Source organism: Hippopotamus amphibius, chromosome 13, assembly GCF_030028045.1.
Source record: "Hippopotamus amphibius kiboko isolate mHipAmp2 chromosome 13, mHipAmp2.hap2, whole genome shotgun sequence".
Classification (NCBI taxonomy): domain Eukaryota; kingdom Metazoa; phylum Chordata; class Mammalia; order Artiodactyla; family Hippopotamidae; genus Hippopotamus; species Hippopotamus amphibius.
This window is the reverse complement of record NC_080198.1, coordinates 36,626,074-36,640,413: the sequence shown is the minus strand read 5'-3', so window position 1 is coordinate 36,640,413 and position 14,340 is coordinate 36,626,074. Positions and strand designations below refer to the sequence as shown.

Here is a 14,340-nt window from a genome sequence, read left to right as displayed (position 1 = left end):
TTTTGATTTCTCCATCGAATCTGAATGAGATTCTTGCTGGGTAGAGTATTCTTGGCTGTAGGTTTCTCTCTTTCAGGACTTTCAGGATATCCTGCCATTCCCTTCTGGCCTGCAGAGTTTCTGTGGAAAGGTCAGCTGTTATCCTGATGGGTTTTCCCTTATATGTTGTTTGTTGCTTTTCTCTTGCAGCTTTTAATATTTTTTCTTTGTGTTTAGTTGTCGTTAGTTTGATTAATATGTGTCTCGGTGTATTTCTCCTTGGGTTTATTCTGTATGGGACTCTCTGTGCTTCTTGGACTTGGTGAATTATTTCCTTTCCCATGTTGGGGAAGTTTTCCACTATAACCTCTTCAAATATTTTCTCAGACCCTTTCTTGTTTTCTTCTTCTTCTGGGATGCCTATGATTCGAATGTTGGTACGCTTAATGTTATCAGTGAGGTCTCTGAGACTGTCTTCTAATCTTTTTATTATTTTTTCTTTTTCCTGCTCTGTGGCAGTTATTTCCCCCATTCTATCTTCCGACTCACTTATTCGTTCTTCTGCCTCAGTCATTCTGCTGGTTATAGCATCTAGAGTATTTTTAATTTCAGTTATTTTGTTATCCATTGCTGTTTGTTTTTCTGAGTTCTTATGAACTGTTTCTTGTACTTTCTCTATTTTGTTATCGAGATTTTGTATGATTTTTACTATCATTACTCTAAATTCCTTTTCAGGCATTTTTCCTATTTCCTCCTCATTTATTTGGTCTTGTGGGTTTTTTTCCTGCTCCTTTGCCTGCATGGTGTTTCTTTGTTTCCTCATGGTTGTCCAAACTTTTGGGGTTGCTTGTCCTTAGGTTTTTTTGCGTTATTCTGTGACCAGCAGAGGTTCCTTTATTGTTTGTCTGTAAGCGTCGGTGTGTGGGGAGGGAGAGGGTACAATAGTGGCTCCTTCTCCTGGGAGGGTGTGAGCAGTGGCGCATTGATGTCTCAGTCAGGCTTGGAGGTGCCTGTTGCAGAGGGCGCCGGTGGCTCAGGCGTAAACAGAAAGTCTTAGAGTTGGGCCTCTCTCGGGGGTTTTTTTCTTTTCTTTTTTTTTTTTTTCTCTCGGCAGCCTCCCTGCTGCTGGCGTTGCAAGGGGTTTTAATCTAGCCCCACCTGAGTGCCTGAGGGTACTTGTTATCCCTGAGCGCCTTAGGTGGCCCGCAGGGCGTCTCTCCACTGCCTGTTGCAGAGGCGCCGAAAGAGAGAGAGAGGCTATGCGCGTGGCTCCTCCCAGCCGCCAGTGAGCCTGCAGCCTCCAGCCGCCATCATGGCCGGGCAGCTCTCAGGAACGGGCACTCCTCTCCGCGGGCCTCCTCCCTCCTGTCCTCTCGGTCCGTCACCCTACCGGCAACAATGTTTCCCACACTGAACCAGCTCTCCTGCTCCCACACTCCCGCTCTTGGACCCTCCGTTCAGCCGCGGATCGATGTCTCGGTCCGGGAACGCTGAGCTGCGCTGCGGACCCTCCGAATGTTTCTCACTCCCTCCCGTCTGCCACAGCTCCGCCGCTTCACCCTCTTTGAGCCCTCGTAGATGCCTCCCTACCGGCTATGTCGGGCTCCCCGCAGTCCCATCCGGTGTCCGAGGCCGTCTGCTGGTGTTCAGCTGGTTCTCTGTGAGAATTACTGCGTCCTTCCGTGCATTCCCAGTGCATCTGTGGGGAGGGATGCACTACACGTCTCTCTACTTCGCCGCCATCTTTTCCTCTCCTCTGAAAATCTTTGGGGTTTCTTTGTTCTTCTTTTTCTAATTGTTTTAGGAGTAAGGTTAGGTCGTTTGTTTGATAATTTTCTTGTTTCTTAAGGTAGGACTGTATTGCTATAAAAACTTCCCTCTTAGAACTGCTTTTGCTGCGTCCCACAGGTTTTGGGTTGTTATGTTTTCATTGTCGTTTGTTTCTAGATATTTTTTGATTTCCTCTTTGATTTCTTTAGTGATTCCTTGGTTGTTTAATAGTGAATTGTTTAGCCTCCATGTGATTGTATTTTTTGCAGTTTTTTTTCCTGTAATTGATATCTAGTCTCATGGCATTGTGGTCTGAGAAGATGCTTGATATGATTTCAATTTTCTTGAATTTGCTGAGGTTTGATTTGTGACCCAAGATGTGATCTATCCTGGAAAATGTTCTGTGTGCACTTGAGAAGAAAGTGTATTCTGTCGTTTTTCGATGGAATGTCCTATAAATATCCGTTAGGTCGAGATGGTCTAATGCGTCATTTAAAACTTGTGTGTCTTTATTTATTTTCTGTTTGGATGGTCTGTCCATTGATGTAAGTGGGGTGTTCAAGTCTCCTACTATTTTTGTGTTACTGTCGATGTCCCCTTTTATAGCTGTTAGCATTTGCCTTATGTATTGAGGTGCTCCTATGTTGGGTGCATAGATATTTACCGTTGTGATATGTTCCTCTTGGGTGGATCCCTTGATCATTATGTAGTGTCCTTCCTTGTCTCTTTTAATAGTCTTTACTTTGAAATCTAATTTGTCTGATATGAGTATTGCTACTCCAGCTTTCTTTTGACTTCCATTTGCATGGAATATCTTTTTCCATCCCTTTACTTTCAGTCTATATGTATCCCTTGGTCTGAAGTGGGTTTCTTGTAGGCAGCATATAAGAAGGGTCTTGTTTTTGTATCCATTCAGCCAGTCTGTGTCTTTTGCTTGGAGCATTTAATCCATTTACATTTAAAGTGATTATTGACATATGTGCTCCCATTACCATTTTCTTAATTGTTTTGGGTTTGTATTTGTAGGTCTCTTCCTTTTCTTGTGTTTGCTGCTTAGAGAAGTTCCTTTAGCACTTGTTGTAAGGCTGGTTTGGTGGTGCTGAATTCTCTTAACTTTTGCTTGTCTGGAAAGCTTTTGATTTCTCCATCGAATCTGAATGAGATTCTTGCTGGGTAGAGTATTCTTGGCTGTAGGTTTCTCTCTTTCAGGACTTTCAGGATATCCTGCCATTCCCTTCTGGCCTGCAGAGTTTCTGTAGAAAGGTCAGCTGTTATCATGGGTTTTCCCTTATATGTTATTTGTTGCTTTTCTCTTGCAGCTTTTAATATTTTTTCTTTGTGTTTAATTGTCATTAGTTTGATTAATATGTGCCTTGGTGTATTTCTCCTTGGGTTTATTCTGTATGAGACTCTCTGTGCTTCTTGGACTTGGTGAATTATTTCCTTTCCCATGTTGGGGAAGTTTTCCACTATAACCTCTTCAAATATTTTCTCAGACCCTTTCTTTGTTTCTTCTTCTTCTGGGATGCCTATGATTCGAATGTTGTTATGCTTAATGTTATCACTGAGGTCTCTGAGACTGTCTTCTATTCTTTTTATTCTTTTTTCTTTTTCCTGCTCTGTGGCAGTTATTTCCCCCATTCTGTCTTCCCACTCACTTACTCATTCTTCTGCCTCAGTCATTCTGCTGGTTATAGCATCTAGAGTATTTTTAATTTCAGTTATTTTGTTATCCATTGCTGTTTGTTTGTTCTTTAGTTCTTCTGAGTTCTTTTGAACTGTTTCTTGTACTTTCTCTATTTTGTTATCGAGATTTTGTATCATTTTTACTATCATTAGTCTGAATTCTTTTTCAGGCATTTTTCCTATTTCCTCCTCATTTATTTGGTCTTGTGGGTTTTTTCCTTCTCCTTTGCCTGCATGGTGTTTCTTTGTTTCCTCATGGTTGTCCAAACTTTTGGCGTTTCTTGTCCTGGCGATAGAGGTGTTTATAGAAGACTGTCCAAGCCTCAGACTAATGTCCAAGTATTGGATTAAACAAATACTAAGTATAGGAAACACATACATGTATAAGACACACAATTACTGAATCCATTAGGACCTAAGGCTCTGGAAAGACCTGACAGAACCCCAGTGTGCTATCAGATATTCAAAGAGAAACCCAACAGAAATTGACAACTGAAACAGAACACATCAGAGACAAAAGCAAAAGCAAACAAACAAACAAATAACACCTTACACATACAAACACTAATCCAGGGAGATTTTGTAAGCTAGGATCAAATATAGAAAAGAGCTAGAGTACCACCAGACAGAATGGAGATTCTCAGAATGAAATTAGACAGTTGTACTAAGAACTAAGATAAAGGCAAAAACCTAATATTAAATACCAAGGTGGTGCATCATCTGGAGAATAGAGCAAGGAGTCTGAGCAGATCGATAGTGTTGCTTATAAGTATGTTAAGATAAAAGAAACTTAAAATGGCTGGAAGAAGGAGGAACCGAAGAGCATAGTGTGGTTGGAAATATGGAAATAAAAAGAAAGGAATAGAAATGTATAAAAGATAGGGATGAAAGGAAAGTATGAGAGATATATTGTCCGTACTACCAAAAACTTAGCTAGATATAGAAGTGTATAAAAAGGCAAAAAAATGAAAATAGAATAAAAAATATCATTAAAAAATTATGTTATAAAACTTGTAGATCCCTTAGGACTAAGATCCTAATTAGTAAAGGAAAAAAAAAAAGAGAGAGAGAAAAAAAATCCAGAACTGATCCCAGAATGGACCAGTTCAATAGGATTGATACTAATATTTCTGTTTCCTTAGAGTCTCAGCTGTAAGTGTCCTTCTACTTACCTTGGGTTTTTTTGCATTATTCTGTGACCAGCAGAGGTTCCTTTATTGTTCGTCTGTAAGCGTTGGTGTGTGGGGAGGGAGAGGGTACAATAGTGGCTCCTTCCCCTAGGAGTGAGTGAGCAGTGGCGCACTGTTGTTTCAATCGGGCTTGGAGGTGCCTGTTGCAGCGGGATGCCGGTGGCTCTGGTGTACACAGAAAGTCTTAGAGTTGGGCCTCTCTCGGGGTTTTTTGTTTATTTGTTTCTTTGTTTGTTTTTTCTCGGCAGCCTCTCTGCTGCTGGCGTTCCAAGGGGTTTTAATCCAGCTCTACCCGAGTGCCTGAGGGTACTTGTTATCCCTGAGCGCCGTAGGTGGCCCACAGGGCGTCTCTCCACTGCCTGTTGCAGAGGCACCGAAAGGGAGAGAGAGGCTATGCGTGCGGCTCCTCCCCCCGCCCCCCCCCCCCCCCCCCCCCCCCGCCCGTGAGCCTGCAGCATGCAGCTGCCATGGGCAGCTCTCAGGGACAGGCACTCCTCGCCACGGACCTCTTCCCTCCTGTCCTCTCGGTCCGTCACCTTACTGGCAACAATGTTTCTCACCCTGAACCAGCTCTCCGGTTCCCACGCTCCCGCTCGTGGACCCTCTGTTCAGCTGTGGATCGACGTCTCGGTCCGGGAATGGTGTGCTGCGGTGCGGACCCTCCGTATGTTTCTCACTCCCTCCCGTCTGCCACAGCTCTGCCGCTTCACCCACTTTGAGCCGTTGTAGATGCCTCCCTATCGGTTATGTCGGGCTCCTTGCGGTCCTTTCTGGTGTCCGAGGCCATCTGCTGGTGTTCAGCTAGTTCTCTGTGGGAATTATTGCGTCCTTCGGTGCATTCCCAGTGCATCTGTGGAGAGGGATGCACTCCACGTCCCTCTACTTGGCCGCCATCTTTTTATCCTTATCTGTCTTTTTGATTAAAGTCATTTTAATGGAGGTGAGGTAGTGCCCTCCTTGTGATTTTGATTTGCGTTTCTCTAATGGCTAATGATGTTGAACAGCTTTTCATATCCCTATTGGCCATTTATCTTCTATGTAGAAATGTCTATTCAAATTCTTTTATTATTGAGTTGTAAGAGTTCTTTATAAATTCTAGCCTCAAGTCCCTTATCAGATATATTATTTGAAAATATTTTCTTCCATTCAGTGGATTACCTTTCCCTTTCTTGATGGTGTCCTTTGAAGCACAGAAGTTTCTAATTTTGATAAAGTCCAACTTACCTATTTTTTTCTTTCATTGCTTGTGCTTTTAGTATCCTAGTCCTATCTAAGAAACCATTGCTTAATCCAAGGTCATGAAGATTTATGCTTATGTTTTGTTTAAAGAGTTATATAGTTTTCACTCATACATTTACACCTATAATGCATTTTTAGTTAATTTTTACATGTGGTGTGAAATACTCAACTTCATTCTTTTGCATGTGGATTTCCAGTTCTCCCAGCGTCATTTGTTAAAAATATTATTCTTTCCTTCATTGAATTGTCTTGATACCTTTGTATAAAAGTCACTTTGACCATATGAAAAAGTTTTCATTGTGGGAAGTAGTGTAATCTGATTCACATTTTAAAAAGATCAATCTCTCTGGAGAATGAATTGTAGAGAGGCAAAAAGGGAAGTAGAGAGATCAGCTGGGAAGTTGTTATAATAATCCCAGCTACAGTCCAGTGGTAGCCTAGTCTAGTGGTAGGTAGTGAAAGAGATGGAGAGATGTTAAAGTTTCAAGATTATAGTTTGGAGAGAAAATTGCCTCAACTGAATGTGCTTTTTTCTACTTTCCACTAGTCCATGTGACAGCCATCATTTTTACTTTTCCTTGTTACATTTTCTTTCAGGTGGTCTTGAGAATTTTTCCTGATAATTTTGGATGTCTTTTTTTCCTTAACTTTACCTGTATGTTCTTATTTTCTGTTTCTCTGATAACCCTCAACTTTCCATTACTAAAATTATAGAATTCTTTGTATCTACGCCTGTTGTTTTCTTAACTCTCTCCTGGATTCTTACAAATCCCTGAGTAGGTAGGAACCTTTTTTTCCCTTACCAGTTGTTTTTTTCCCACTGTCTTCAGTCTCTCCCCTTCTGCTAGCATTGTCCCATTAGATGTAAATGTTCTTAGGTATGTCCCATCTTTTTTTGAAGAGAGGTTTATTGAACTGTAATTTACATATAGTAAAATTTACCCTTTTGAATGCATAGTTTGATGAGTTTTCACAAATTTATAGTTGTGAAACTACCACCATAGCCAAGAAATAGGCATTTTATCACTCCAGAAAATTCCCTGTGAACCTTTGCAGTCAATCCCTGCCCTCCTTCCTCAGTCCTGGCAACTCCTGATCTGATTTCTGTTCCTATAATTTTACCTTTTATAGAATGTAATAAAAATGGAGACATACAGTATATTGTCTTTCGTGATTGACTTCTTTCACTTAGCATAATGCTTTTGAGATTCATCCATATTGTTATAAACTTAGTAGTTTGCTCTTTTTATTGTGAAGTAATATTCCAGTGTATGGATATAGCATACAATGGTATATCTGTCTGTTCATCTGCTGATGGACATTTGGGTTCTCTACAGTGTCTGGCGATTATGAATAAAACTGCTATAAACGTTCACATACAGGCCTTTGTGTGGACATATGTTTTCATTTCTTCTGAATCAATACCTAGGAGTAGAGTTGTCGGGTCATATAGTACGTGCATGTTTGACTTTATAAGAAACTGTCAGGCTGTTTTCCAAAGTGATGGTACCATATCACATTCTCCTCAACAGATTATTAGAATTCTAGCTATTCTACATTCTTGCCGATCCTTGGTATATTCAGTCTTTAATTTTAGCCATTCTAGTACGTATGTAGTGGTATCTCACTGTTCTTTTAATTTACGTTTCTCTAGTTACTAATGATGTTTTCTTGAGGTTATTTGCCATCCCTGTCTATTCTTTGGTAAAGGGTCTGTTCAGATTTTTTGGTCCATTTTTTGAGTTGTTATTTATTATTGTGTCTCAGATTACTTTATATGTTCTCAATACAGTCCTTTCTTAGGTGATTGTTTGTAAATATTTTCTTCCAGTCTATAGCTTGTCTTTTCATTTTCTTAGCAGTGTCTTTCGAAGAGAAGATGGTTTTAATTTTGATAAAGTCCACTTTATCATTTTATTGTGACATGTTATATGCTTTTAATAATCCGAGATCACAAAGAGTTTTCTACTGTGTGCTAAATATGGAAAAACAAATATGAACAAGATAAACAAATATGAAAAAGATACACAAAGGTACTTGTCTCATTTTTCTTGTGTGTATTCTTATAGTTTTAGCTCATATTTAGGTCTATGATAAATTCAAGTTAATTTCTTGTAGGCAAAGATCAAGGTTAAATTTTTTTATATGGATTGTTCAGCACCATTTGTTGAACCTATTGTGCTCCCTCACTGAGTTTTGAAACTTTTATTGAAAATTAATTGAATATATATATATATATATATATATATATATATGTATACACACATACATATATATGTGGGTTACCCCATCTTTAAACAAAGACCTCCCTAAACTCAACATCCCCATTTAACTAAAAATTCATCACTTCCACATCTTCACTTCTTCAAGGGCTGGTCTAGACTCACTGTTTCTGCTTCCTTATTTCTTACTCCTCACACTAGCCTCTTTCATTATCATTCCACAAAAATGGTTCTTGCCAGAATCACCAGTGATACCTGTTTTAACATCCAGTGGACACTGTTTTGTTGTTGTCTCAGCGCCCTTAGGCCTCAGTGATCCCTCTCTCCTCTTTCAGACACTTTTTTCCCTTAATTAACATAGCATCCCACCATTCTTCTTATTTTCCTTCTGTTTTTGTATTTGTCCTTACATGTCTACTTTGCTAGTTCTTCTTCTTTTACTTGTTTGTTAAATATCAGTGTCCCTCAGGACTCTGACCAAAGCCCCTTTTTCTCCTCGCTTTGTGCATATTCCCTGCTTATTCCCATCTAATCCCCTGGCTGAAGGATCTCAAATTTATATTTGGCCCACACCTTTTCTGAGCGTCATTTCTGCACATTTAACTGCCTACCAGGACCATGAGCTCTAGGAAGAAAAGTGTTCACATTGGTATTCCTGTGTTTAGCACAGAGAACTTAACTATTTGTTGACTCAATTAACAAGTGAATATGTGAACAAACTAAGCAACCTGTGCAGTTGATATTATAATGCATCTTATAATTCTAGTACAATATTTTAGTATTGGCCCTTTTACTAATACCTAATATATGTAATGAGTACATGACTCTGGGCGCACAGGAGAAGCAAATTGCTTTTAGAATCACATATTTTGTCTTTGCCATGGCTCAGTTTTCCTGTTACAATTGGTAGAGAACCTTGGGATAAGGAGATGGGAATGAGATCCTAGGCAGGGGCAGGAAGGAGGTAAGAGACCCAGGAGACATTTCTCCAGATGTTGCGAACACTGTTTCTAAAGTTTTTCAGTTCAACAATTTCCTTCCAGAATTAACCTATATTGTTTGGGGAATAAAATATCTTAATGGCCCTATTAAATTCCGATTACAGCTTTAATTACAGTACATTATTTCTCTTTTACTTTTCACCCAAACTTTTGTAAGTCCCTGTAACATTTTTTTCGTAGCTCTAAAATTATTCTCAAAAGTTATATAGGAAGATGTAAACTGGGTAATGTAGACTCTTTTGGACCTAGTATGATGAATATTTTTATGATGATCTGAGTGTTCACATCAAAGAATGTATATGCTTCTTATGGGCTTACTATTATGCCCAGAGCTTTGAGGGTATTTGGGAAAAATACAAGACATAATCTTCATTGCTGCCCTCAGGGAGCACACGTACCTTTAGGAAGATAAGAGCCACAACTGGCAAGTAAACAGCAACACCTGTGAAGCAGTTTGTAGTCTCTATTGCATGTTGCTTGGCAAGAAAGATAGTTTCCTGCCACTAGACATGTACTTTTGGCCTTGCCTGTCACTATGGGCTGTCCTGAAAGTGTTTAGGGTTTCTCTGTAAATGCCCTTTTTATTTGTTCTGGAGCATGCAGTCCCTTACATTTCTCTGTCTCTCTCTCCTACATTTCAGTGAACGGTTTCTGGTGAGACTGAACAAGAATGGTGGGCCAAGGAACCCAGAGAAGATAGAACGAATGTGTGCCCTTTTTACAGTATGTGCAAATTCTCTTTCCCTTCTCTGCTGTTGACTCTAACTAGGGCCCTGCTATGTGGATATTGTTGCCCTGGAAACAAGCATTTATTCTTATTTCCCCACACACTGGTGAAAATAGAACTTGATTTATGTGTCTATCAGGTTTTAATGAAATAGTGAAGAAAACAGAAATTAGCTTCAGTTTTTAATTGAATCTATTAAAGTAATACAATCAAGTACCTTTTACTGATGTACATTTTAGAAGCTATTTAATATAATAGACACTTAAAATTTGAGGAAAGTCTTTCTTACAATTCTTCTTCAAGGCCACTGAGAATTTCTCTGATGTGTAAGTATAGTTTCTCTAAAGGCATCCACCAGATTTACAGCTTTGCAGCTTTTTAATGAGTTTATATAAAGAGAGGCAAACTAAATTGTTCTCCTCTTTCAAATACTGAAGAGTCTTTTCGTGCCATGATCCATACTTCAGTTTTTTCGAAATAACCATGCTGTTATTCGTGATCTCTGAGATCATGGACTCATCAGCTCAGATAAGGTTTGATAACCTGCTTAATAAAAAGTGCTAAGCCTCACAATACCACATTGCCTTGTGTATTCTTCAAGTTGATTCTGATTTACTAAATTTTTTTTTACCCAGTTATAAAACTTAACTGCCCAACTTTATTTATTTCCGTTAATTTATTTGCTGAAGAAGAAAACAAGACCATGTCACAATTTTAAACCACTTTTGACTATCGTGGATGCTTTGATCTGCTTCCATGATACTGAGATACATCAAAACCTGTTGAGTGCAGGGAGGTACGGTGGTGTCACGGTGCCACTGCCCTCATATGTGGTGCATGATTGATGGGTGATGGTCAAGTATCTCAAACCTTATGGTGTGCCTCTTAAACACAAATTTATCTAGGGCTCTAATATGTGACTTTCTCTGAAAGGTAAAATTGGATTTGTTTACCTAACTTTTTTGTTCATTTACTACAACTTTGTCTATCAAAATCTCAAATGACGTTACTGCAGAATCAGAAGCCACTTTTACAGGGATAACTTTTATTGAAAATGCTCCCGAAGGATTTATAAATCTAGCTAATTAAGCTGAAATGGAGTTTTGTACATCTTTGAGCTCAGCATTCAAAGCTTAGGAGATAATGAAGAAAAAGCAGGAAAAGCAGATCCATGAAGATGGCTAAGAGAATTGAGATGGTTTAGTCTGGAAGGATCAGTGCTCTCTCTTCAATAGGAGAAGAAAAAGGGAACGAGTCCAAATTGCAGATAATGGGATGTAGGTTAGAATATTGAGGGAGAACATCTGAAGTAAGAGAACGTGAAAACTGAGCTGGTTCTCTGGGGCCACCTTCCTGAAAGAGGATTAGAATGAGATGAGACACCTATCTGTCTAGAATGTCTCGGTGACCTTAGGAATCTTTTCTGGGTCCTGATTCTCTGATATTATTTGGTTAAAGCAGCAAAAGAAGTCATTGATTCCTTGTTCTTCAGCATTGTGGTAACAGAACTGTGTGTGTGTGTGTGTGTGTGTGTGCGCTCACGCGAGTGTGTGTGTGTGTATGCTGTCCTTGAATGTGATGAGTGCAGTCCTTGTCTCTTGAAAAATGAATTTAATTATGATGATATTTGAATGTAATTACAGTAAATCAGAATTTTCATTTAGCATTTTAATTATCTATATGGGCCCAGAGGCCTAAGCTGTAGCTCCAGCTTCATAAATCAGAGATGCATATAACACTTATGATGTGCTCTTTTTCTGCCACAATGGGAAGGCACAGGCTGCTAAAAATACCCACTTTTATAGTTCCCTTTGCAGTATAGCCCTGGATTTTTTTTAAAGATCCAAAAAAAAAAAAAAAAATGATTTGAGGAATTTTTTTCAAAGCCCAGAAGATTTTTGAACAAGATTATTCTAGCCAGGATTTTCATGTTTTACTTTAAGCTGTATGAAATAATAACTTTGGTGGAAACTATTTTCTGATTATCTGAGACTTGAGTTCCTCCCATGGGCCAAAGGAATTTTCCAGATTGGCACATGTGTTACAAAGTTTTAGAGTACATGCAACAAAATGCAGTTACAGCTGTGGTCAGTGCCAACCTGTTAGCTTATGTTAGCATCAAGAAGAGGGAACCATACAAATGGAGCAGTTTTTCAGAGTTACTCAAGCTGACTTCAGAGCCACATTACAGGCAGTCACATTATCCATGCACGATCTTGCTCTTGGTAAATCCTGTTTTTTTTCTAATCATGTTAGATTTCAGAGCTTCCTGTGCAGGAAGAATTTTATCCAAGAAGGAGGTGTTTCATATTTATGTGAATGTCTAATACAGTGAGGGTTTTGGTGACTTTCATGGTTAACAATGGCTGTGTGGTATGAACATGAGAGAGCATATCTGTGTATTTACTCCTTACTAGATATCCAGTGCCTCACACACAGTGCCTGGCAAATACTAATGATTTGTTACATAAATAAATGAATACATGTTTATTTTCTATTGCATTTGAGTGACCAAGTCAGAGGATGAACTTGTGTTTTCCCTGCATTAGTTGGCATCATATTTTTTACATTTACTCATACTCTTTCACATTTCAAAATAGAATTTTAGGTAGTGATTTCATGGAATTAAGAATGAACTTGATTATTAGTGCAATAACATTGTTTATTAAAATATTGCCTCCTTTTCTGCAGCATAAGAATGAATAAATTGTCTGTTTTATATTTGTAAATCCCATTATCTCTGCAGAAAAAGTAGGCCAGGCACAGGAAAATAAATTGACTTTTCCATGTTTCAAATGAAACATTAGTAACTGAGCCAAGATGCTGATCCCTGAGTCACTGTCCTTTCTACCCATCAGGTAGTTGGGAACCAGTTTCCTAGTTATGTAAGATTGGAGGGTATGGTCCAGTGAATAAATCTAAATTCAAACCCTACCCTGCTTACCAGATGAATGGTGGGTGAATCGCCTCTCTTCCCATCTTGGTTTTACAGGTCTTGTGACGTGAATAGCCAGCCACACTTGGTACTTAGTCTTAGAGAGTGTATGTTTAATAACTCTATGGTAACTGTGTTTAACCATTCTCTTATATTTAATAAGATAGCTTTTACATTGAATTTTGACACTGAAATTATGTGGAACTCACAAATAATAGTTTTACTTAAAATATTTTCTGGTACTTATATTATCACCTTATTTTTTTTGACCTCAAATAAATACCACAGAGAGTTCTGGGTACCATGTACAACATGGTGAGAAAGAGCCCCTACCCAGCCATTTAGAAAATACCATAAATTATATTTTAGCCTTCTTCCTTTCATTCACTTGAACAGAACCAAAGGAGAGGTCCCATACTCTTGTGTACAACCCACCTGGTTAAAGTTTGGTCATCTTTGGTAATTGGCTTGAATTCTCTAGGTATATTGGGATTTATAACTATACTGGTTATTTGATAGTTTGGATTAACACAATCTAAGCTATGTAGAAGACTATTTCACTTTGAAATGTGTCAAACATTTACATATCTTTCAATAATAAACATGTTTCAATCCCAAAAATTACATAAAAATGGTAATCTGTTTTTTAATTACTATTTATTATTTGGTAGCCATCTTAATATTTGTCAAAATATAGTACTGTTTGGAGGATATCATTTTAAATTAAAGGAATTATTGAGATGGAGTCTGAAACATTTTTCAATATCAAAAGACAACCTTCATGCAAAAGTATATCTTTGTGATTACAGAGATATCAATTTATGTTAAATTATTTTGTAAACCATTTCATTGTAAGTATATTTCATTATTCCGTCCAAAATTTGGTAAAATATTATAACTATCTAGAAGCTTCAATTTCACCATTACACATTACTTTTTAATGTCTCCTTTTCTTTCATGTGTCAGGACCCCTCTACAGGGTAGAGCTGGGATTATTGTGAGGCAAGCAAAGCCCAGGATCCTGAGAATGAGACCTCCTTAAATATTGCACCTTAGATGCCTTGCCTGCCTCACCCTAGACCTAACCCTGCTACAGGGTATAAACACAAAGCAAACATAGGGATTCTGGATCCAGAGCTCATTACAATCATGATTGCTGCTTGACTGTCCCTTTTCCTGCTTTATTGAAAAGAGACAAGCATCTGGGACAAATCAAAAGATGAAAGACAGAAAGGAAATGGAACTAAGGAACCTTTTCCTAAAAGCAAAAGGGAAATCCTGGGAACCTGTCCCATTAAAAATAGAGGTTACTCCTTTAATCATTAATTCATAACAGTGGCTGGGAGTGAGCAGCAGTTTATGACTTGGTGAAAGTCTGATATATATTAAAGGGAGTTTTATTACTTCAAATATAATGTGTTAAAGTATAAATATATATTCAAACATTTTATTTCAGTATGTGTTCTACACATAAATAATGTATAAAATTACTTTTATAACTCCAGTTTTAAAAGTGTCTGATTCTGGATCAGATTTGTTTACTTAAAGGAAGCCCTTAAATTTTTCCAGATAAAATTATATTCAGGTTTAT

General features: G+C 38.3%; 1 protein-coding gene across 1 annotated transcript in view; it reads left to right on the top strand.

The window, feature by feature from the left end:
• DOCK3 (dedicator of cytokinesis 3) overlaps positions 1–14,340 on the top strand; it is a 432,492-nt gene that overhangs the window by 281,103 nt on the left and 137,049 nt on the right. The window contains exon 10 of the mRNA XM_057706148.1: positions 9,729–9,810. Coding sequence (XP_057562131.1) covers positions 9,729–9,810 — 82 coding nt within the window. The remainder of the gene's footprint in view (positions 1–9,728; positions 9,811–14,340) is intronic.